Source organism: Triturus cristatus, chromosome 9, assembly GCF_964204655.1.
Source record: "Triturus cristatus chromosome 9, aTriCri1.1, whole genome shotgun sequence".
Classification (NCBI taxonomy): domain Eukaryota; kingdom Metazoa; phylum Chordata; class Amphibia; order Caudata; family Salamandridae; genus Triturus; species Triturus cristatus.
In genome coordinates this window covers 1,624,373-1,649,082 of record NC_140592.1, presented here as the reverse complement: position 1 = coordinate 1,649,082, position 24,710 = coordinate 1,624,373, and the positions used below count along the sequence as shown (strand labels likewise).

Genomic DNA, 24,710 nt, shown 5'->3' with positions numbered 1-24,710 from the left:
CATTTAACGCTTAACAGTTTTACGAACAATGATAACTAATAGAAAACTAGTTACTGACATTATACTGACACTAGATAATACTTATTTATATGCGAAACATACTATATATACTGCTAAACAGCACAGATACACTGCTAAAACAGTGCAGACCGGATTTGTGTACCCAAACCCGTCTTGACCGGCACAGACTATGTGCACGTAAAATGCCTCCCCGGTAATGGTACTCACCGGGTAGCTCGGAATGGAAGGCCTCGGAACGGAACTGAAACTGGACCGGACTGGACTCGACTCGACTGGACTCGGAACTTCGGAACCTGGCGGGTCTCTGTATACCTCGGATCTTGCTCTCTCAGCTAGGCTCTGGTCGGGATACTTCGCACTTCTCACCGCCTCGTCTGGGTGTTGATCGCAGCCTCAGTCGTCCCCGCTTGGCCGGAAGGAGATACAGGAAATCCTGTAGATACGCGTTTTTGTCCGTTCAGCTGTGGCAGGAGACCGGGCCTGCAACGCACCGCCGGCGCGTGAGATGAGAAAGTGTCCCTATTCGGGCGCCAATTTATGTGGTAAATATTTCGTTACCGGTACTATTTTTTATGCGGTAAAGTCTATTAAGAACAACTCAGTAAAATGAGAGGCAGAATCCGTGGTATTAGAGGTTTTAAAAAGGCTTTATTCCTATAAAAAGGAAGACAATTCGAATTGTGGGCCTTCTATTCCATCACCACGAAAGTTCAGGAAGGAAGGGGCATATATTATTGACAGATAAGAAGTTTTATAGAAAATACATTACAATGAAACAGATACAGGAGGCGTAACAACTGATAAAAGGTGCATACGTAGCTAATAGAGGGCGTAATTTAATAAACGTCATCATACATGATGTCACAAGTGGGTGGATCCATAAGAGAATCCTGCAATGTCAGCAGAAATAGTTGGCAGAAATGCGCGCGCAGCCGCATGACGTGTGATTGACGTGCAACTAGAGGGTGAAGGGGACTTGACATTTAGCTCTACATGTGGAGACAGAAGTCTGGGGTTATGTCAACCTAATCCCAAATCATATCTAATATCCTATGTTTAAAGAACAGTGTTATCCAAAAAGAGAGGTCTCTTAGGATAGAATCTTATTCTATACTGACTATACTGACTGTTAGTGCGTGTACAAGCGTCTAAGTGTCTACACTAGATGCGAGGGCGTAGGAATATTCCATGGTAACGGAGCTATGAATTACTTGCATGAGGGCAGCGAGGCCTGGCCCTGTGCACGGTAGCTGGAGGAATGTTTACCTAAACTACTAGACAGGAATGCATCGGATGAGGAGCGAAGGAGATAATCTTGAAGGTGAAATACAGTTATTGGCAGGCGACGGGCTGGATCAGGCACCGTTAGCCGCGCAGGGAGTAGGACAAAGTTCATGGTCACAGATGCAGGCTCAGACTGGAGCTTTCAGAGGCAGAAGGCAGGAAAAGGCTTGATGACAGAATTCGGGCCTACTCGCCTGAATCTGTAAAATGTGGAAAGTAAACCACATAAAGTCGGTGGCCTTTCATACTTAGGAATGGAATATCTGACCCATTCATGGCGGATCTGAAAGAGGACATGTTGACGGTGGACGCACATATATTTGCGTCTTCAAAACTGGAGTAGGAGGGAACATACATGTACTTATAGCATGTACATGGAGCCGTTGGGGTCTACGATAGGGGACATAACTGATCACAAAATTCATATTTCCTCAGTACACCAATGCCCTGGGTACCTAGTGTACACTGGTACAGGGGCTCACAGGGTGATCCACTTCCAATTGGTTATGCACCTAGGGTGCATAGTTTTAATTTAGTAGAGAGAACAGCAGGCTGGGGGTCTGATTGGCAGGCCCACAGCCTCAATATGTCAAAAACCAGTGAAGCAAAAAGCAAAAATTTGGGGTGACCATAGGATAGCAGACCCTACTCTCCTACAATGATGATCAAGGGGATCCATACAACGACATAGGGAATGTACCCCGAGATATACCTACAGGGGACCCCACTCCCACAGGATCCCCAGACCCATGGGACGATTATAACATCCCTGATGTCCCTAACGTCCCACAAGACGATCTTTACCCTTCCAGACCTTCTCCACCAGAAAACTCCTTGGGGTTCAATCATTTATTGCATAGGGCGGCACACTACCACGGGGTAGATTTACATACCGACCCAGTGGAGGAGGATTTCCTCCTAGATACATTTGACACCACACATAGGACCACCTCCATATTGCCTATGCTAAAAGGTGTTATAAAACATGCGCCGGAGGTCTTTAAGGACCCAGTCAGGGCCAGGGTCATTAACCCGCGCATTGAGAAAAAATATAAAGCCGCCCCAACAGACCCCTCCTACATCAGAGGGCCAGCTCCACTAGATTCCTTGGTGGTATCCACAGCACGGAAAAGGACCAACTCCCAGGCGTCACGTGACGCACCACCACCTGACAAAGAGTCTAAACTCTTGGACGCATCAGGCAAACGTACTGCATCTCAAGCGGCCAATATGGCGTATCGCCAATACACAAGCACTACTAGCGAGGTATGACTGGGCCCATTATGACGAGCTAGAGGCCATAATGCACCATCTCCCTGATAAATACGAAGCTAGGGCCAATGAGCGAATTCAGGAGGGCAAAACAATTACCAATAACTAGTGTCCTCCTCCGTCGCCATGCCTTGCTAAGGATATCAGGTTTTAAACCGGAGGTACAAGCCTCCATCCTCAACCATCCCTTTGACCAGGAACATCTGTTTGGCCCCAAAGTGGATGACGCCCTAGAGAAAATGAAAAAGGACACTGACAAAGCAAAATCCATGGGAGCCTTACAATCTCACCCTCCCACACACTCCTTTTGCCGCTCTTCCTTTCGGAGCACATCCAGAGGCTACTCCTCAGACACCGCTTCCACTTCATACAAATCCCATACTCAGTCCACCTTTACAAGGGGTTACCAAAGAGGCGGCTACAGAGACAACAATAACAAAGGCAGAGGCAAAATAAACACCGCCCGCTCTGCTACCGCGCCTCCCCAATTACTTCCCTCCACTTCCCCCAGATCATCACACTCCGGTCAGGGGCAGACTCCAACATTTCCTTCCAGTCTGGACTACCATCACCTCAGACAAATGGGTAACACAACGCCCGATGTCACCAGAACATCTGCGGCTACTCAAGCAGAAGGTAATCTCCCTCCTAGACAAAGAGGCAATAGAACACGTTCCAACCAACCAACAAAATATAGGGGTCTACTCCCTTTATTTTCTCATACCAAAAAGGGACGAGACTCTATGGCCCATCCTAGACCTTCAGCCCCTAAACACATACATACACTCAGACCACTTTCATATGGTGACGCTTCAACAGGTACTTCTGCTACTTTCCCAAAACGACTTCATCACGACTTTGGACCTAAAAGACGCTTATTTCCACATTCCAGTGCACAAGGCCCACAGGAAGTACCTCAGATTTGTAGTGGACGGCCAACACTACCAATTCAAAGTGCTCCCGTTCGGAGTCACAACCGCACCACGAGTATTCACCAAGTGCCTAGCAGTGGTGGCAGCACATCTGTGAAGACAACACATTCATGTCTTCCCGTACCTAGACGACTGGTTGATAAAAGCCAGTTCATACAGTCAGTGTGTACAACACACACACACACCACCATCCAGCTACTTCATCAGCTGGGCTTCACAATAAACCACGAAACGTCCCATCTCCACCCATCCCACATACAACAATATCTAGGTGCCACTATAGACACCTCAAAAGCGCTCCCTTACCCCAATCCTGCCAGGATTGCAAGCATTCAGGCTCTACGTGCAAATTTCATAGCACAACACTCCCTTCCAGCTCGGGTGTTCATGCAACTAATAGGGATGATGGCCTCTTGCATCTTCATAGTACCTCACGCAAGACTCCAGATGCGTCCTCTCCAAGAGTGCTTAGCGCACCAATGGAAACAGGCCCAGGGTCAATTGACAGATCTGGTGTTGGTAGATGGTCGTACCCATCGCTCTCTGCAGTGGTGGACCACCACAAACCTTTCCAAAGGTCGACCGTTCCTGGACCCGGTTCCACAGATAGTACTAACAACAGACGCATTGCTCTCCGGCTGGGGAGCTCATCTATTACATCTCACCATGCAAGGCAAATGGACATCTCAACAGAAGCTACTCCATATCAACCATCTGGAGTTACTAGCGATCTTCCTAGCCCTAAAATCCTTTCAGACACAAATTTTGGGCAAAGCAGTCCTAATCCGCACAGACAACATGACAGCCATGTATTATATTCAAAAACAAGGTGGCACACACTCTCCACAGCTCTCTCAATTAGCACAGAGCATATGGAGATGGGCCATACCCCTGAAAATCTTTCTCCTTGCCCAACATGTCCCCGGAGTACAAAACACTATAGCAGATCTACTCAGCAGACAAACACAACAACTCCACGAGTGGGAACTTCACCCGCAAGTTCTTCACCCATACTTTCAAATGTGGGGGCATCCACAGATAGACCTCTTCGCCACCTACGAAAACAAAAAATGCCCAAGCTTCGCCGCCAGATACCCACACCCATTGTCCAAAGGCAATGCGATATGGATGAACTGGTCAGGAAGATTTGCGTACGCTTTTCCGCCTCTCCCACTCATTCCACTAGTAGTGCTCAAACTACAACAGCACTCCCTCACACTAATATTAGTAGCGCCAACTTGGGCCAGACAACCGTGGTACACCACACTGCTGGAACTATCGGTAGTACCGCATCAAAAATTACGCCTCTCTCCACACCTCTTAACCCAGAACCATGGAGAAATCAGACACCCGGACCCAGCTCAGCTCAACCTTGCGATCTGGCTCCTGAAATCCTAGAATTCGGGTACCTAAATCTTCCCCCGACTGTATGAACGTCATCAAAGAAGCTAGGCGCCCTACTACTAGAGCGTGCTACGCCGCCAAGTGGAAACGTTTTGTTATCTATTGTCATAACAACACCATCAATCCACTAGATGTATCCATTCAACACATCATAGGCTACTTACTCCACCTACAAAGGTGCAATCTAGCCTATACGTCCATTCGACTACACCTCGCAGCCATAGCAGCTTACCTACAAAACAGGCAACATCTCTCACTCTTTAGAGTACCTGCCATTAAAGCCTTCATGGAAGGCCTTAAAAGAATAATTCCCCCCAGAGTGCCACCCTCACCTGTGTGGAACCTAAATATCGTTCTCACCAGACTAATGGGACCTCCTTTTGAACCCCTACACAAATGTGAACTTCAATTCTTAACATGGAAAACCGCTTTTCTTGTACCCATCACTTCCCTCAGAAGGGTCAGTGAGATACAAGCATTTACTATTCAAGAACCTTTTCTACATATGCACCATAATAAGGTGGTTCTCCGTACCAACCCAAAATTCCTCCCCAAAGTCATTTCTCCTTTTCACCTTAACCAATCTGTAGAACTACCAGTATTCTTCTCGCAACCACAAACTGTTGCAGAAAGAGCTCTTCACACACTAGATGTCAAACGAGCCTTACTCTACTACATCGAGAGAACACAACCTTTCCGTAAGACCAAACAACTGTTTGTCTCTTTCTCTCCACCACACAAGGGCAACCCTATCTCCAAGTCGGGGATAGCTAGGTGGATTGTCAAATGTATTCAAATTTGCTACCATAAAGCAAAACGAACGCTATCTGTTCCCCCTAAAGCCCATTCTACACATAAAATAGGGGCTTCAATGGCTTTTCTAGGGAACATCCCATTAGATGATATCTGCAAAGCAGCTACATGGTCAACACCGCACACTTTCACCAAACACTATTGTGTAGATGTGCAAACTAAGCAACAAGCTAGTGTGGGCCAGGATGTACTCAAAACATTATTTCAAACCACTGCAACAGATACTGGTGGTCGCCGCTAATGGTGGGTACTGCTATATAATCTATGCACAAGTGTGTAATCTGGAGCTCATATGCCTCGAACGGAATATGCTACTTACCAGTATGCATCTGTTCTTGGCATGTAGAGCTGCAGATCTACACACGCCCACCCGCCTCCCCGGCTACCTGTATCTGTTCCAGCTTATCTTATTTAGATAACACACACATGGGCATCTTCACTGTTATTACTACGCTCCATCTTTCCCTGCTGGCGAAAAACAATCTGAGGATAGAGCCGAAGCCCATGCGCAATACGATCCAAGGGAGGAGTCACCGAACTCGTGACTTCCAAAGACTTTCCAAGAGGAAAAACAAACTGCAAACATCCGGGCCTAACATGGCGATCTATGCACAAGTGTGTAGATCTGCAGCTTTACATGCCAAGAACAGATGCATACTGGTAAGTAGCATATTCCTTATACATTTTCATTAGTAAGGAATAATGTAAAAGTTACAATTGTGGAACAAGATATTAGGAACAGGAATTGCCTTGTAATTAAATACAAATAATTAAATATTTATCATACCTTAGGTGTAGCGTTAGGGTTGAGACAAAGTACACTATAGTTTATGTCTCTTTATTCAAGAATGCTAAATAATGTAATACAGTAGTGTCGCAGTGCACAGCTCAATGGAGTTAGGAAGTCTTTGGCATTAAATTATAACAAACAAAACGATTCCCACCCCACTATCCCCCCTCCCACCCCAAACGTACTCAGCGTTTTCTCCTGTAGTGGAAAGGAGTCAAGAGCACAATACATATCATTAGGAGTAATTTCGTGATTGGGTAGTAGTAACAAACTCAAAGAGACTTAGTATGCGGAGATATTTAGGACAAGTTAGTTCCTGGAAGTCTTGCGAGAGGACAGTCAGGTAGGGGCGCCATAATTCTCCAAAGGATGCACCCTGACTGGCGAGAGGTAATTCGATTTTTTTTCCATGCCAAGTGTGTACCACAAAGGGTGGAGCTATCCCAGGTGTGTAGGCATATGCGTCGACCCTCAGTGTGGGAAAATGTTCTGAACAGCTACACCCAAAGCCAATCCTATTTGTCTTCCTCGCTTAGATTTTAAGGGATACATAAGAGGATTAGAGAAGACACAGGGGGATATTCTCAAGAACGTGTGATATCCATCGCAAAATTAGCTTAACTCAACTCTTCACATCGCAGTCTATCGCGGGAAATTAACACCGTGGTAATGTGGTATTCACAAGCCGGCGGTATCATGCAATAGGCTCATGATAACGCGTCAAATGTCCGCGATAAAGTCAATGCAAAACAAGCTGCGATGAGGCCAATCGCGATACAAAAATCAGCAAAAACCAGCAACAGGCCTGCAATTCCCACGCATCATGTGGGAAAATGCACTATAAAAGCAACAACAACAAAAAAAGGGAGAATAAAAGAAACTGCGTAGCACCATGGATGCACCCGGACCGAGTGCAGAGGCCAACGCGAAGCCCACAAGCCCTACAGACCACCAGCAAGGAACCTCGTGGTTGGGGAAGGCCAAGGAGAAGAGGAAGAGGCAGATGGGGTGCAGTCCGCAGGAAAACCAGATCAGCGTCACGGAGGTGACAGAACACTACCACCCACTGAACGTCAAAATGACAAACTTGAATGCAGTCGGGGTGTCGTGGAGGTCTATGGAGGAGGACAAGAGGCGCTGGCATGATGTGAAAAGCCAAACCAAGCACAAACCCGCTGCCGACAGGAAGGCAGCAATGGCAACAGGAGGTGGGAGTCGTGCGCCTCAGGAGGAGCTGGAGGAAACCGAGGCTACAGTCATCAGGGTGGAGACGGCGCAAGGAGTTGGGAGTCCAGACACAGCTCGATAGGACCTGACACAACATCAACAGGGTGAGTAACGACCAGGGCATGGGAGAGATGGGCACAATGTCACACATGCACAAAGACGTGTAGCACACTGCACACCCACAATGACCCTGGATCATGTCCCTGAACCCCGTGGCACACCGCAGCACACACACATAGCAATAACAGCACATCCCACGACAATGTTGCACAAAGTACAACACCGACACTGCAGAAAAGAGGACACAACTGGGTCCGCTCATGCGCAGACACAGGCCAATCACATTTAACATAGCAGGAAACTGTGAGATGGAAATGCACGTGTACAACCACACATCCATCATGAAGTCCAAATGTCCACTGTCCCGCAACAAATATACAGCACCTCCCAAACAGTCACAATGTACATAATCATACAGTCTGCATGTAAACTAGAACAATGCGCCAACATACATGTCAACACAATGTCAACATGCATCTCCCCTTCACATTGCAGAGGGACAAACAACACCTCCAGCACAGCAGACCAGACAACTCATCAGTGATGCTGAAGAGGACCACCACACCTTCGCCACCGATGCCCTACAACAGCCCATGGACATCTTAGGCAACCCACCCACAGGAGCAGGGCAGCCAAGCCACACAGAAGATGCCCCAGCCCCTGCACAGACCACACAGCAAAAAGCACCCACCACCATGGCTGGCTCCCAACACTTCACCTAGGCACACATCGCATTTCAATGCCAGGTGTCAGAATGCCAATAGGAGGTGGCCGAACTGGTGCGGGTGGGGTCAGAGCTCATGGAAGCCGCAGTAGATCACATACGTGGGTCCCCATCAGGACCACCTACACCCCACAAAGGAGACCCACACCGCGACAGATACACATGCATATGCACATTTCCTGCAATGAACCACGCCCAGAGCCCCGGAAACATCATTCACACCCCCACGCTGGTGGCGGTGGGTGTTGTGGCCCTGTTGGGGCTCTGTGCTGCATGATCAGTGGCTCCATGGCATCTGTTGGTCTTCAGGTGTGGCTGTTGTCTGGGCTCCCCTGTCTGGTGCCGGTTGTCGTCCGACTTTGCACCAGGTGAGAGCAGGTGTTAATTTCCTGGTGCTAACGTGCCTTATCGCATGTTTTGTGTTCTTATCACAGATCTGGCTGGTCATTGAGAATGTTGAGGTGTGGTGATGTCGCATCCCAAAGACAGCCCATTTGCCTCCCAGCGGCTGCGGGTGGTGGGGCCCCGCTCCAGGTCCCAGTGATTCGCCACAGGCTTCTCTTGTAGGCCTCACAGCCGCCAGTGGTCGTTCCCGAAGCAGACAAGGGAAGCCGTCGGGTCAGGATTGGGCCTACAGATGAGACTGTGTCCCCACTTCCGGAGTCTCAACACCACTTCGAAGTTTCGGTAGGGCAGTTGCGTATCTTTATGTGGCTTAGGCCGGCGGTGGGAATAGAGAGACGGGGAAAGACATCCTATCCGTCCCCCATCTTGGCCATGCCCCCCAGCAGTTAAAATGGTTTAATAATCATAAAAAATCAGATAAGGGATAGGGTTAACTTTAAGCATTATGCCCGAGGATCTTTAAAAAGGTAAAAATGGGAAGAGAATGGCAGACACGGTGCCAGGTGTAGGAAGCTGGCTCTGTATATACTATACCAAAGTAAGGTATAGAGTGCACAGATTCCAGTGGATCCCTAGAGGTATAGCAAAGTTTAAAGTAGATAATACCTTACTCTCTTTTGTGGTAGTGTGGTTGAGCAGTCAGGCTTATCCGAGAGTAGTGTTAAGCATTTTTTGTACACACCGGCAAGAATTGATGTCACACACTCAAAGACTGAATCCAGACCAATTGTTTGTATAAAAATTAGTTATTTTGTTGTTTTATTTCTAGAACCAAGATTTACTTAGTAGCAGGTAAGTTACAGTGTTACTTTTCAAAACACACTGAACACTGGTTTGGTAGGAGCATTTAGATTACTTTTGCAGTTGAGAAAACAATTGGTAAACTGTTCAAAAACACTTTTAAAATACTGTTCGATTACTTGGTTATATTCTAGTTTGGCATGAAACACACTCCTAACACAGCTTAAGCACCACAGGACATTGATAAACAGATTAACTCTGGTGAAGGCACTAGGGGGCACAAGCATCAAGCTTTTTTCCGTTCGCAAACTGTCTGATTCGCAGAAAGTTCTGATTCGCAGAATCGGCCCGTTTGCTAATGGAAAAAGGCCTTTTCCAATGCATGTAGGTTTTGTCATTTGCAATTGCGATTGTATTTAGGGAATCGCAATTTGTGATTCCCTAATGCCGATGCATGTAGCCTTTCCTAAATGCGAACTGCGCATTTAGGAAATGCTAATTACCATCAACTTCAAGTTGATGGTAATATGTGCATGCTTTGAAAAATGCACAAAAATACATTTTTTAAATTGCCATGTAGCGCACACATGCCCTTAGGGCATGTGTGTGCTTTCCATGTGCACACTTACCTTTTTTGTGGGGTGCTTCAGGGGGGCCCTAGGCCCCCTTGGATTTGCATTCGCTATTTGCGATTACCAATTTGGTAATCGCAATTAGTGTATGCAGTGCCAGTCATTCCTATGGGCCTTTGGGCCCATAGGAATGAATGGAGTCACATTAGCTGATAGCGATTCGCAATTTCCGAATCGCTATTAGCTAATGTTAAGGAATCCCAAATTTTGGGGGGATTCCTACATACATTGGCATTTGCGATTACTAAATAACGATTCCTTGGTAATCACAAATTTTAACTTTGATGCCTGTGCCCCTGTAGGAGAGTAGTATCTGCTTGACATGGGTACCCCCACTTTTTGCTGGTGTTTCACTGTTTTTCGACCTTAGTCTGGCTGTGGCCCTGCTAATCAGGACCCCAGCCTAGCTGCTTCCTCTCTAAAATTGTTTTCATGTACATTAGGTACATCTCTAATTGGATTCTGGAGTGCCTTATAAGTCCCTAGTATATGGTATACTATGTACCCAGGGCATAGGTACCTCAGAGGCCTACCAGGGGCACTCCAAAATGACACCACAAGTCACTCCTATGGCAGGCCTTAACAATCCTGATGGCAGAGTGCCTGGTTTTTATGTGAGAGGGTGCCCCTGCATGAGCAGAGCCCCTCTGCAGCGTTCGGAGTACCTCCTCTGATGCTGTTTGTGGTGCAGCCTGACCATATACTCTTAAGTGCATTATAATCTCGCGGTAAATGCTAACTTTGGACTGGCTGAACGGAAACATGTCGTGTTTGGTGTCAAACGCTTTGGAAGACTACCCCCCCCCGCCCCCCCTCCAGTCCTGGCGGCGGGGGTAGCACTCTACCCTTCTAGAGGGAGAGACATGTTCACACTGGTCTGCCCGGTAAAGACTTTCTAAAGCCCTGGCATCACAAAATGGATGCCACTGCCACAGACACAGGTCTGGCCTCCTGCTCCTGGCCGCAACTTCGGCAGGGGAGGCCTGGACAATAGGTTGCCTGTCACAGGGAGGTGTAACCACCTCCCCAGACAGGCAGATGTGTATTGGGGCTGGGCGGGAGCACTCTCTGGTGCTTTGAAGTCCTGCACTGGGGGCACATTTGGTGTACCTGTGCATAGTCCAGTTCAAACGGTTGCAGGGGCTACCTGCCCCTGCTCTGGCATGAAACTGGACAAAGGAAATGGGTGTAACCACCCCTCTTTCCAAACCCTCCCATAGGTGGGTCCTCAGAGTATGTTCAACCCCCTATCTTAGTATAAGTATAGGAACCCAGTCCTTGAGACTTTAGATTACCCTGGATGAAACTCTGCACCATATATCCTGGACCTTCGACTTTCTATTACGACTAGAAGACTGAAGAAATCTCCCTTGGGGTCAAAGAGTGACTTCCCTGCTTGGCAGGCACCAAAGAAGCAACTGTCCGGTCTGCAACTCTGAAGACTTCCCTGAGGCTACCCTGAGTCCACAGCAAAACTGAGGCCTGTGGCAATCGTGGGTGACGTGGAACCGTGACCCCTGGACACCGTGAACTTTTGCCGGTACATCACCTTCCTGGTCTTCCTCAAAGTTGTGCTTTGGGCTCCGAGTAGCCCCACTCTTGAGCATCGACTACACCGAAGATCTCTGGCCTCCACTCCACGAGTGACCCGTGGGCCAGTTTCCAGTGCAACAGCTCGAGGCTCCTTCGCGATCGCTAGCCCGTTGGCTAGTGGGTCCCCAAGAAGGCATCTCCTTTTCTGCTTGGGCTTCCCTGGCTGCTCCAGACGTGCCCTGACTTACCCTCGCTGGGTGAGTCCCCCAGACCTTGCTGGTCTGCACCGATGTCTTTCTTCTATTTCCACTTGACTTGCCGTTGCCAAGGCTTGTTGGGTCCATTCTGGTCACCGACACTGCAGCACTCAACAGACTTCGTGGGACAGCTCGAATCCAGCTCCTGGTCGTTGTCGATGCCTCCTGGACCTCGTGGTTGAAGAGTCAAGACGCCCGTCAACTCACCTGAAGCATCCGACATCTGTGGGCCTTGGACTATCGTGCCCCTGGTCACTGGCAAGTGACCCGGACTCTGTCCCCTCTGCTTTCAGGTTCCTTCCATCTTCGATCCAGGCTTGGATCTCTTCGGACACTTCTCCTCTTCACGGCAGCAACACTTCTTTGCCAGCTCCCATTGAAAACGACGCCGCGACCCGACACCAAAATACACCTATGCACCCGGCTTCCCTGGGTGAGGTAACACGAGTACTCCGGTGCTCCCGTGGGTGTTGGCCCTAGACACCTCTAAGTCCAAAAGGGTTTGCTTGTAGTCGTCCTCTAACTTGTAATTTTCAAACCGCAACTTTCCCCATAGAAGTCAACGGCGATTTGCGCCTGTGTTCTAACACTGCACGCGTCTCCCGTGGGTCCCCTACATCACTACCTTGGGTGGTTCATTGGGGCCCAGGCACTTCTAAAGGCTCTAGGCCTTGTGTCTAGTTCAGCCGTGGTTCTTATACCACTTTATTGGTATATGGTTTGGTACGCCCCTAGGGCCCAAACGTGTATTTGTGCTTTTACTGTTGAATACTGACTTGTAACTTAAGTACTTCGAACTCTAGCCTCATAAAGTGACTAGAGGGGTGTGTTTTATCTTAAATACATATATTTTGAATATAAACCTGGTGTGGTTGTCCTTTCATTTGGTCACTCAGGAGATTATAGACTGGTAAAACAAGCTGCTTTATATTCCTTCAAGACTTAGCCTGAAGGCTGCTCTCCATAGCTACCACTAGGATAGCTTTCAATAAAGGTTGTCTTTAACCTATCACCATAAGGGGTTGTTTGGACTGGTACAGGGTGCCCACTTTAATTAGTGGACAGCATATACCAGGCCAACTTCTCACAGCCCCTAAGTTACGTTTTGGTGCAGTACAGGACAGTTCAACACTTCGAAGAATTTTCAGAGAAATCCCACCATTCAGTCCTATGGAGGAAAACGAAGTGTTAAGTTTACTGGTAAATAAACGGTTTTAGGATTGGATTTTTGGAGGGTAGCACCAAGGTGTCCCAAGGTTCAGGTTGGCACTCAAGGGGGACCAACAGCGGCATTACAGCGGCCGGGTGCTGAGTGCAGGGTGGCAGTGTTAGCCAGTGGTGCTAAGGGGCACGTCGGTTGGGGGCAGGTCTCTGGAGTCAATCTCCTGGGGTTAAGGTAAGGGCAAAGGGGGTCCCAGGTTGGCACCAAGTCTACACCACTAGCAGCACAGGGGCAGCAGGGCACAGGGTGCTCAGAAGTTGTCGGAAGCCAAGTGCTTTCCTATCGGTATCCACGTCGTGGAAAAGGACTGCAGGCTGGAGCCAGGAGACTGGACGAAGGGAACCAATGACTGGAGGATGAACTTGAAGAGTTGCTGGACACCAGAACACCGTCAGTCGGGCACCTCAAGGGTGTCTTTTCATGTTGGGTTCTACTCACCGGATCCAGTCGGGGGGGGGGAACCCTTCAGGGTGAGGCTGCAGGCATTGAGGAGAAGGTCGGTGGAGGTCGTTCAACACTCGAACACAGGTCAGGGTCGGCGGAGGGACCTCGCTGGGGTGTTGAGCCACTCAAACTTAGTCCATGGGCGCCGGGTGCAGAGTGGTGAGGACTTGCAGATCTGGCTGGATCTGGAGTCCTGCTTTGGGTTGGTGTTGGACAAATCCAGTTTCCACAGGAGATCAGAGTTCTTTAGAGAGGCAGGGCAGGTCCCTGGGGTTCTTGGAGGTGGCTGGCTGCAGGACACACCGGGTTCAGCTTGCAGGGGCTTAGGAGCAGAAGACAGGCCTGTAGGGCTTGGAACCAAAGCAGTTGTAGTTGTCCTCCTCGTCTGCAGCACGGCTCTTCAGCCCTTCTTCTTCTTGTCACGTAGAATCCGAAAAGGCAAGGTTCAGGGATACCCCTAAATACTAGATTCAGGGGTGTTACAGGAGTGTGTAGGTTGGGACTAATGGGTCCCTTCCCTGGGGTGTCTACACCCCCTAGTGTGCCATCCTCCAGTGGGAGCCTCTTCCTGTTTGGAGGGGTCCCCCCCATCTCCAAGATGACGGGGACTGAGATGTGGCCTTTACTTCGCCTCCCCCACCTGAGGAGTGGGGTTGGCAAAGGTGGGCACACCTCCTTTCCTGGCTAGGTTTTCCCACTGGTTCTTGCTCCTAAAATGGGGCTCAGAAACGGTGGGAGCCAGTTGTGATAGCAGCAAAAGACTGGGGGCAGCTAACAAAGGTGTCAGACCTTTGAGGCTCCCTCTTCGAGGACCCTGCCCATCCTACGGGAGGAGGCATGAAACCTCTGCCCAGGATGTACTTTGTTCCAGACTCAGAGAACTGAGGCTCTCTACCCAGGGATCCAGAAACCTGTCTGGTGGTGGCAGATGTCTAGCAGCAATTCCTGAAGCACATCAGGGTTGGTCGTTTTTCAGGGGGCATCTCTAAGATGCCTGCTGAGTACATTTTTCATTAAATCCCTCACTGGCATGAGTGTGGGTTTAATGTGTTGGGGAGTTTGATACCAACCTTCCCAGATTTCAGTAAAGCCATCATGGAGCTGTGGAGTTCGTGTTGACAAACTTCCAGCCCATGTACTCACTATGGATCCACTGCACGTACAATGTCTGTGGTTGTCACAGCCACTGTGGGGGCATATTGTTCTTGCAGCTATTCCCTCACCTGGGTATGGTGCACCCTGCCTTTAGGGCTGTAAGGCCTGCTAGAGGGGTGACTTACCCATGCCAAAGGCAGTTTTGTTGGGCATGGCACTCAGAGATGTGTGTCATGTCAGCTGTTCAGTTTGGTCGGCACCAAAACACGCAGCCTGCAATGGCAGGGTGGGGATGTTTTGGTGAGGGGTCTCTGAAGGTGGCACAATACATGTGGCAGTCCTCAGAGGCCCTCTCCGGCCACAAGGCCCTTAGTAGCAGGGATACCTTTTACAAGGGACTTACAGGCGGCCCTGATGTGTGCCAATTGTGGGTACAAAGGTACAGTTTTGGGAAAGAACACAGGTGCTGGGGGCTGGTTAGCAGGATCCCAGCACACACTCAGTCAAGTTGGCATCCGGTTTCTGGCAAAAAGTTAGGGGATAACTGTGGGAGCCGGCCTCGTGGCGTGGTCCTGTTTCCCCACGCTAAGCCGCACGAGGTCCCATGCACATCGGGGCTCCTCTATCTTGGATTGCACGTCACTCCACGTGACCACCTGTATGACCCTGCTCTACCCGGCCTCGGTCCCAGCGAGGCCCGACATCGAGACGCCAACCCCTGGCTCGGGGGATACCACGTGAGCCCTTCCCACTCTCGGCGGAGAGCAGTATCGATGGGACCCCCTACCGTCTCTCCACACCTGGGTGTGATCACCCCACAGCTCTCTGGGGCCTGGCGCCTCTCCTGCTGGGCGTCTGGCCACCCCCTACCCGTCCTCTCCGCCCCCTCCGGGCGCACGGGTCCGGACATCAAAGGGCTCTCGTCCTATATCTGGGGCGACCCGACAACAGGGCAATAGTTGTATCCTGGAGTCGAGAGCCCTGCTGATCGGATCGTGGCTGACCCTACGAAGAAGACTCACCCTGAACCACCCCTTGAGCCCTGCTGACGACGTCGCGGCTCCACCGTGCTTAAAGACCTTCACGAACCTTTGGGGCCCTGCTGACGCTGTTGCGGCCCGACCTTGTTGAACCTTACCACCAGAGCCCAGCTGACCTCGTCGCGGCTCGACCTAAGCGGAACTACCATCCGAGCCCTGCAGACGACGTCGCGGCTCTCCACGTCCGAGCCGCTCTGAGACCAGCATCCAAGGTCTGGCGCAGAGCCCTCCCGTGCCTGGCTGGCACTAAGACTGTCCCGCTACCCTATCCTCTTGAACGAACACTGAGACTCTGACAGGATCCCTCGATCCCTCTGTAAATATTGCACGTATTACTGCCGATAAAGAATCTAATCTCGCAACTGCTATTGAGTCCTGTGTGGTGGTGTTACTGGGCCTAGTACGATCATAGGAGAAAGACCTCCCCGAGGAGGCTTCTCAGCGGCGCTCGGCTATAACTTTGCGGTAGGAAGGTGCCGGAATAGTCTCCCCGACTACCCGGTGGGCCTCCCTCCAACAATAACCATGCAAAAAGGGGCACTTTCCTACATCAGGAAAAAGAATAGCATGAGGGAAGGGGGTGCTGAAAGATAGAGAAACAAAGCGATAGAGAGAGATGATGAAAGATAAAGAAGGAGAGAGGCAAAGAGAAAGAGGGATAGAGCGTTAGAAAGAAAGAAAGAAAGAAAGAAAGTGAGGGATAGAGAAAGGGAGAAAAAGGAAGGGGCAAAGCAGAGAGAGGAAGAGCGAGAGAGAGGTTAGTAAATTATTAGTTCATGTAAGCATACTTTTCTTTCTAATAATAACAAATGCATCTGTACCATTTTTAAAGCAACAGATGATCTACATGCCACATCTACCGCGCCAGTGAATCTGAAAGATGAAAGAGAAGAACCGCAGGAGCAGGAAGAGCCTTTGGTGAAGAGCACAGGTAGGAGCAATGAGTCATTGAGAGGATTTGAATCACATGAATCACCTTGGTTTATTCTGTGCTTCCCCTATATAAAATCACAGAGTTTCAAGAGAATACATCTTTCTGCAGGTACCTCACTTTACGAATATCCTCCCAGGTGTCAAACCGCTCTTGGAACGTACTTCTGTAGCTCTCAAGTGCTTCAAGGTGGTGTCGTGCAGCTTCAGCCATAATCCTACCTGCTGGACATGACAACACCAGTGTATATCAGATACCAGTATGCATATATGCCTCAGTTTCTTTTCTTCCGTGCCTAATCAACAGATTCTGGAGCGCCTTCTCCGTGCTTCGCCTTCAAAACTTTCTTCTGCTTAGACACTGACTGGTCAGATGTCTTCTCTGAAAGCATCAGGGTTCTAACCCTGCCTTCACTTTCTCGCGCAGATGTCTTTATTGGGTCCACACAACATGCACAGGCGGTATCTTGGATCCGACCATGGTGCCCGATCCTGCAGTCAGTGCTCCTTGATGCATCCAAAGGCCTTCAGGGAGTGGAAGCCCAATTTATTTTTGAAGATATCCAAAAGGAACAAGCCAAATTGCGCCCCTTCTCCTACAGGTTCATTTCTGGAAATGGAATGATCTCCCAAAGCATCTTGCCACAAAAAAGCACCCTGTGAAGGAGAGATCCTCATTTTCCTTGAAAAATAACCCTGTTCCTGACACCTTTCAGAATTATGGCACATTTCCCAATGCTGGACTCTTCCTCTGTGCTGAATTCGAAGCTGGAATTTATATTTCCATCTTCTACCCTACAGAGGTTGAGGCCCACTGCCAGGACATCTTGAACATCGTTAGGATGGGGACCGTACCCTCTGGACAACTCTCCAGGCACTGACCCAGTCCTTCTAGACTGGCGCCTCTGGCAGCTCCAATGCTTCCACATACAGGTCTCCACAAGCTCTGGCCTCAACACCTAGAAAGAAGTCACGGATGGCATCATCTCCTGCACTGCTGGTCCATCCACGATGTCACTCTTGGAGCGGGTGTTGGTGACATTTGGAGTAAGACTGCCTGACACCAGTGCCTAATTTGAGCTGGTGGTTTCCAGGGCTCCGCACTTAATTCTCAACACAGGCACTAATGACAGTCCACCACATGGTGGCACTGTGTCTAATTTCGAGATGAGCCCAACAACAGTATTTAATAATGCAATGTCCATTAAAAATGAATAACATCTGCCTCCCATGGCATCCTTACAGCTTTGTGTGGCCTGGAATAGTCTGAATTTCACACTTATAGAAATGCAGTTGTTAGTAGTTGTGTTGGTACTGTCATTGGCAGAGCAGGCAGGGGTGGTGGGTGGTGCAAGCTGCAGTGACCGCTTGACAAAGGCACTGGCACTTACTTTTTTTTTTTTTTTTTACAAACGAAGCACTGCCTGACGCCACTGATCTTCGGGAAGCTGCTTTCACCTTGGATTTTTCCTGCTCACAAGTGTTCCCTGAAGTTCCCCATACAACCCCTGCATTATTGGTTCATGTTCTTGCAGTTTTAATTACTCCACCTTTAGTCTTCATGAATACAGCTGTGTGGGCTTCACAGTAAAGGTGAGGAGTAGCCAAAGCATAGACTTCCGAACTACGACCTTGAGTTGATCGCAGAGGACTGAATATCCTCACAATCAAGGATTATTGTCGTCTGATATTTCACAGTAATTGTAAGGAGATAAGAAGGCAGCCATTATCTATTTAGATGGCATCCTGACTCTCTCGTCCACCTTAGCTCACCATGTTCAATGTGTCACTAAGGCTTTACGATTACGAGCCCACAAGCTTGCATGTAAGACAGAGAAATGTCTCTTTGAGGTAACTAAGGTTGAATATCTTGGTTACATTCCCTCTGGAGAAGGCCTTTCCATGGATGCTACGTGCATTTATTTTTGTAGTGCCTATGAGGGTATCCTGGCTTTTCTCAGGTGTGTGAGGCTAGCAAAAAGTCAGATCTTCAGCTTCTTATGGATTTCAAGAAGAGATGAGGCTCTCATGAGGTCAGTCCACGCTGTTGGGGAGTGAGTGAGGGCACGACCTCCTGTTCTGCTTTTGTGTATGCGTGGGATGTGCACTACTGAACGTCCAGCTGAGAAGAGGTGCCTGAGAGGTAGGTAGCTGTTGAGGTAGGCTGGGCCCATGTCATGTAGTTCTTTGTAAGTGTGGGTGAGAAGTTCGAACTGCGCCCACTTATGTATCGGGAGCCAGTGAAGTTCCTTCAAGTGTAGTGTGATGTGACTCCGGCATGAGAGGTTGAGGAACAGTCTGACTACTGAGATACCCAGGAGGGACCATCTCACAGGGATAGCCAGGACGGGTTCCCCAGCGGTCTACAGCGCCACGACGCCTCAGGGCAGCAGTGCGCTTTACAAGACACATACATACATACATACATACATACTACTGCGTTCTGGCCGCTCTGAAGTCTTTTTGTCTGATGGTGATTAGGGCTGGGGTGACTTTCTTCTTGGCGTTGTTAGGTAGCCTCTTGAATATCTTTGTCAGCATCTTAAAGGTGTGAAAGCAAGACACGGTGAGTGCGTTGGCCTGTGCGGACATGTTCAGTTTGGTGTTGCTAATGATCCAGAGGTTTGTTGCTTGTGTACTGGGGATGTGAGGGTGTCATAGGGTTGTAGCCACTAGATAGTCTCCTGTGTTCAGCTTGAGGCAGTTGGACATCATCCAGGTGGCCAATTCGGTCATGCACTATTTGAAGTTGTTCCTGGTGCTGGGTGTTTGTCTGAGAGAGACAGCATCAATTGTGTGTCTATCAGCGTAGGTGAGTATGTTAATGTTGTGTGCATGGATGGCGTTTGCCAGCAGGGACATTTAGATGTTGAAGAGGGTGAGGCTGAGGGAGGAGCCCTGCGGGACTCTGCAAATGAATTCCCTGGCTTATGAGGAGTTTGGTGGCAAGTTTACTGCTTGGATTCTTTAAGGTGAGAAAGCTGCAGATCCATTCGAGGGCGAGTCCTTGCATGCCCACCTAGTGCATTTGTCTGATCAGGATAGGATGAGAGCCTGTGCCAAAGGCTGCAGAAAGTTCTAGTAGGATGAGGGTTGCAGTCTCTCCTCTGTCTAGGATCATCCTGATGTCACCTGTAGCTGCAATGAGCGCTCTCTGTGAACTGTGGTTTGGTCGGAGGCCTTATCAAGAGTTCTAGCAGGTGGCCAGCGATGTGTCAGTGTGGCAAAGGTCATACCTGCCACCTTCCTGGCAGAATACCACGGTCCATATGTAGAGATCTCCAACTGCCTGGCAGAGATGTCTATGGCTCCAGGGGAGCCGCAGCCACAGTGGCTCTTTTGAAATCACTGAAAGTTTGTGAGCGGCTTCCATGGTTCAGGCGGCCGCTGAGCAAACTTTTTTTCCCAAAAACAAACTCGCAGAGTAGTAATTTGTTTTTGAAAAACAAAATACTAATGACTCTGGGATTTTCTACCCAGGCTGGGAAGGTTATTTCTATTATTTTTTCAGTTTAGGACCACCAGGATTTTCATGGTGGCCCCACACAGAAAGTAAAATACATCCGTCCTAAATAGAATGGTTTCAGGCTCTTACATCAAAGTCACCAACTTCATTGGGAAGTTGGTGTAGGTTTCTGCCGATGAAGCCAGCGGGGATCTTCTGGTGGAAATATGATCGTCCACCTGACTCTATACAGAGGAGGCAGACCATCAGTTTGCAGCGTGGGTACAGTGCCACGTTTGTGGGGCAATACCCTTCTGTTAAACTCAAAACGTTGCCCAGTGCTTTTCACGTCCAAGGTGAACATGGAATTGTGTGCAGATGCGGTGAAGGGTAGAACTCTTACTTTTCATCTTGTAAGCCACATGGGCCACCTCCACACTATTAAGAAGTCTTTGTGTCTGTGGAGGCAGGTGCAGTGATGTGCTCAGCAGACGAAAGGCGTTGACATCCTTAAGTTCCGGGAGAAGCGATATTTTTTTAATAAGAAACACCAATATTGAAGGGATGTGCACACATTTATAAACATGACTTAAAAGGGTAGCTATCTTCTTTGTAAGATGTGGTACTGCAGGACTGGATTGATATTAGTAAGCGTTCAATCGATCAGTAAATGTGTCACTCATGAGGCTGTCCAGGCGCTGCCTCAGGGTGGACTCATCTATCCCTCCCTCAAATGAGCTTCCACATCCACAGTCAACAACAAGGCTCGAAAGAATCCTCCTCACTTGGTTCACGCAGGAGGAATGCTTTCACTATTTACTGATGCTTAATTTATAAGTTCCTAGTTCATTCTTTTGTATCTCGTTGTAAAGAGATCCTGGTCCCGCCATTGGTGGAGATCTGGATCCCTGCAATTGTTGCTTGCAGCGAATGGCTTTATTTCAAGTCATGGCATAAACCATGATTTTTATTTTTATTTTATTAGACTGTTTCCTGTTAATAACTACTTGTATATGTCTTAATTTTACAGAAAATGAAGATTTAAGCACAGAAAGAAGTGAAGGTGAATACTTAGACTGTATTAACACAACAGCACCATTGAAAGCTTCATCCAGAAGAGGGGAACATAGTATTATTAGGGATCCTGAACTGAGAACAACCTCTGAAAGGCAACCCTGGTCTGGGATCAGTTGGGGTCTTGAACAGTTAAATAATACTTACTGTGAAAGGGCTGTCGGCAGTCAGAAATACTTTGGTGTACATTCGTCATCAATATCTGGAGAATGCACTAACAACGATATTCCTGTGAGAAGTGAAATGCTTTGTACAGGTCAGCAAAGCAGTCATCTGAACGAGACATGGTATACGTGTACTGAATGTGGGAAAGGCTTCAACAAGTCAAATCTTAAAAGACACATGAGAATTCACACCGGAGAGAAGCCATATCAATGTCTCCAATGTAGGAAGTGCTTCAGTTTGAAAAGCTCTCTCGATCGGCATCAGAGAACGCATACGGGTGATCGACCATATCAGTGCAGCGAATGTTATAAAACCTTCAATACAAAGTACAATCTGACAATGCATTATAGGCTCCATACTGGAGAGAGGCCGTTTCGCTGCACGGATTGTGACCAAACTTTCCATCGAAAAGACCATCTTATTCTGCACCGGAGAACACACATGAAAGGCAGTAAGCTTTTGGGAAACATATGAGAAGCATTCTCAGTAAACACCAGACTGTACGTATAATTAAGGTGGATTTGAAAGGAAATGGTATTTGCTTCTTGCAACATCAATTACAATTACCTAACCCCCATTCTGATGGAACTCCATTGGCTCCCCCTGCCGGCCCACACCAACTTCAAAATCTGCGGCATCATTTACAAAGCCATCATGACTACCAGCCCTGCCTGCTGACAAGCTCCCCATCTGTGGTGAGTCTCAGCACACCTACAGCCTGGGCACCATCAGACTAGAAATTAAGAAGTGTATAAAATAAAAAATAAGGCAGCAGGCCTTTTCCATCTATGCACTTTGAACTGGATCATCCCAGTAGCCATCAGGCCTTCGCAGGAGGAATTGTGGCCTAGCATTTTGAACTGCTGCCTTTGAACCGAGGTTTGAATCCATGCCTCGGTGCAAGACCCAACATTGAGTGATTCTGGGAATGTTGTTGGAAGACACTAGAATGAAGCTTGTGATTGGGCAGTAAACGGAGGCAGGACCAGGGTTGGAATGGAATAGAAAAAAAGGCCCGGTCAGCAAAATAAAAGTGGCCCACAATAGTGAATTCATTAGCTAAAAAAGTGACCCATATTAGCAAATTGGGAATGTTCGGAACTTGGAAGTCATGTATGCTGTATAGGTGTTTTGCAAGGTATGGGTGACTGCATGCATTTGTGCTTGCTGCAGGCAGTGTTTTTGGTAATCTCAGGGAAACCAACTGTAAAAAATGGCCCACCAGAACATAGAACAGGCCCATTAACAGCTAAAAAACAGGCTAACACACTTGCCTGTCGCCCAGCCCTTCGGGCACTGCCTGAGTGCCCGATAGGCCAGTCCGACCCAGGTTAGGACTCTTGGTAAAGTGTTGCTAGAGGAGTGGGGGTGGGGGTGGGCAGGGCACCTGTTTAGGGACTGGAAGGAAAGTAAAAAGGACAGGTAGTGATCTGTGCTTGGAGGCTAGTGGGACAGCTAGTATCCCAAAGTATTGTTGGGTTGGGAACATAGGGCCAGCTCATCAGGTATTGAACCGTGCTTGTGTGTGTGGGGGGGGGGGGTGTAAATTAATGTATGGATTTGTTCAACTCAATTACAATATAACTAATAAATATCATAAAACATGAACTCAAAATATATACAAGTTCATCTGTGTCACTGTTAAAGGTGTGGCTTAGGTTAGCGTTAACATTAAAATAAAGAGAAACAAGGATGAATACAATTTCTAAAACTACATTGCTATAGATAAATAACTGTTTACTATGTTAAACAATTTAATTAGGCAACCAATAGAGCTATTAAATATTCCTTTACTGTTTTATTGTGGGATGCCCTGAAGCAAGGATGCAGATATTTTTTGGATAATCTAGCAAATTTGACACAAATGTTTGACTGCTCTTCGTTCTCTTTACATAAGCAACATGTTTGATGTTGTGTAAAGCGTGCACCTTTGTTATAGCTTGTGTATTTATCTATCTAGCTGTCACAGGGCACCTGCTGAGAGATGCAGCGGAGTCACAGGGCACCTGCTGAGAGAAGCAACGGAGTCACAGGGCACCTGCTGAGAGAAGCAGCGGAGTCACAGGGCACCTGCTGAGAGAAGCAGCTGAGTCACAGGGCACCTGCTGAGAGAAGCAGCTGAGTCACAGGGCACCTGATGAGAGAAGCAGCGGAGTCACAGGGCACCTGCTGAGAGAAGCAGCTTTCATAGGGCACCTGCTGAGAGAAGCAGCGGAGTCACAGGGCACCTGCTGAGACCTGCTGAGAGAAGCAGCAGAGTCACAGGGCACCTGCTGAGAGAAGCAGCGGAGTCACAGGGCACCTGCTGAGACCTGCTGAGAGAAGCAGCTTTCATAGGGCACCTGCTGAGAGAAGCAGCGGAGTCACAGGGCACCTGCTGAGAGGAAAATGCAGGAGCCAAGCGGTTCACGCGCTCCCTAATGAAGGATATTTATTCGAGAAGGAAAACACATTTCACTCAATGACAGTTTAATTCAAGGTACACAATATATTAAAAATAAATGGTCACATGAAATAAAATAAATGTATACTTATCTCTGCTAGAGCAGCAAAGAAGAGGACGGTTGCTGCTCAGCAGGGATATTTATACCAGAGACTGTTCACTGATTGGTGGATCACACATGAGGTCACAGCTGATCTAGACAGCCGGTCTTCTTCATACTTTGCATCTAAATTTGCGTACATGTTATATTATGTTTCACTTTGCTGCTAGAGCTATAAGTAAAGAAGCTAAGTCATAATTGAGCCTCCAATCTTGTAATAGAATTCAAGGACTGAGCTGGCAGCCCTAATGTTGAGGGAGTTTGTTCCAGGCTTTAGAAGCCATCCATCAGACGCGGTGGACAGCATCGAGCCGGAGGGTGTCTCAACGGAGGTGTTTAGTGGGGGGTGTGGAAGCTGCTGCGGCAGTTCTGGTAAGTGGGGAATAGACTGTGTTGTGATTTGTGTGAGTATTTTGGACAGTGCACGCTTGTGTGTGGGGCCAGTCGAGGTCTCTAAGTGAGGGTACATGAAGGAAGGCTGAGTGCGAGTCTGGCTGCTGTATTCTGAACGCTCTGAAGCTGCTTGGTGAGTTGGGCATAGTTTCCAATGTAGAGTGCATTTTCATGGTCTAATTTGCTGGTGACAAGTGCCTCTGATTGTTCGGCACGGGTCATGGGAAAGCCGGATGAAGATTTTCCTGGGAATCTTGAGGGTAT

At 48.4% G+C, this 24,710-nt stretch overlaps 1 protein-coding gene across 2 annotated transcripts in view; it reads left to right on the top strand.

The window, feature by feature from the left end:
• The window catches only part of LOC146797214 (zinc finger protein 212-like), a 149,218-nt gene extending 126,093 nt beyond the window's left edge, over positions 1–23,125 (top strand). The window contains exons 7-8 of one of the 2 annotated variants that reach the window (XM_085624172.1): positions 16,729–16,827; positions 21,302–23,125. In XM_085624172.1, the coding sequence (XP_085480298.1) occupies positions 16,729–16,827; positions 21,302–21,984 (782 nt within the window). In that variant the 3' untranslated portion in view covers positions 21,985–23,125. The remainder of the gene's footprint in view (positions 1–16,728; positions 16,828–21,301) is intronic. The other variant, XM_085624173.1, reaches the window with a different exon arrangement.
• The last annotated feature ends 1,585 nt before the right edge of the window (positions 23,126–24,710 follow it).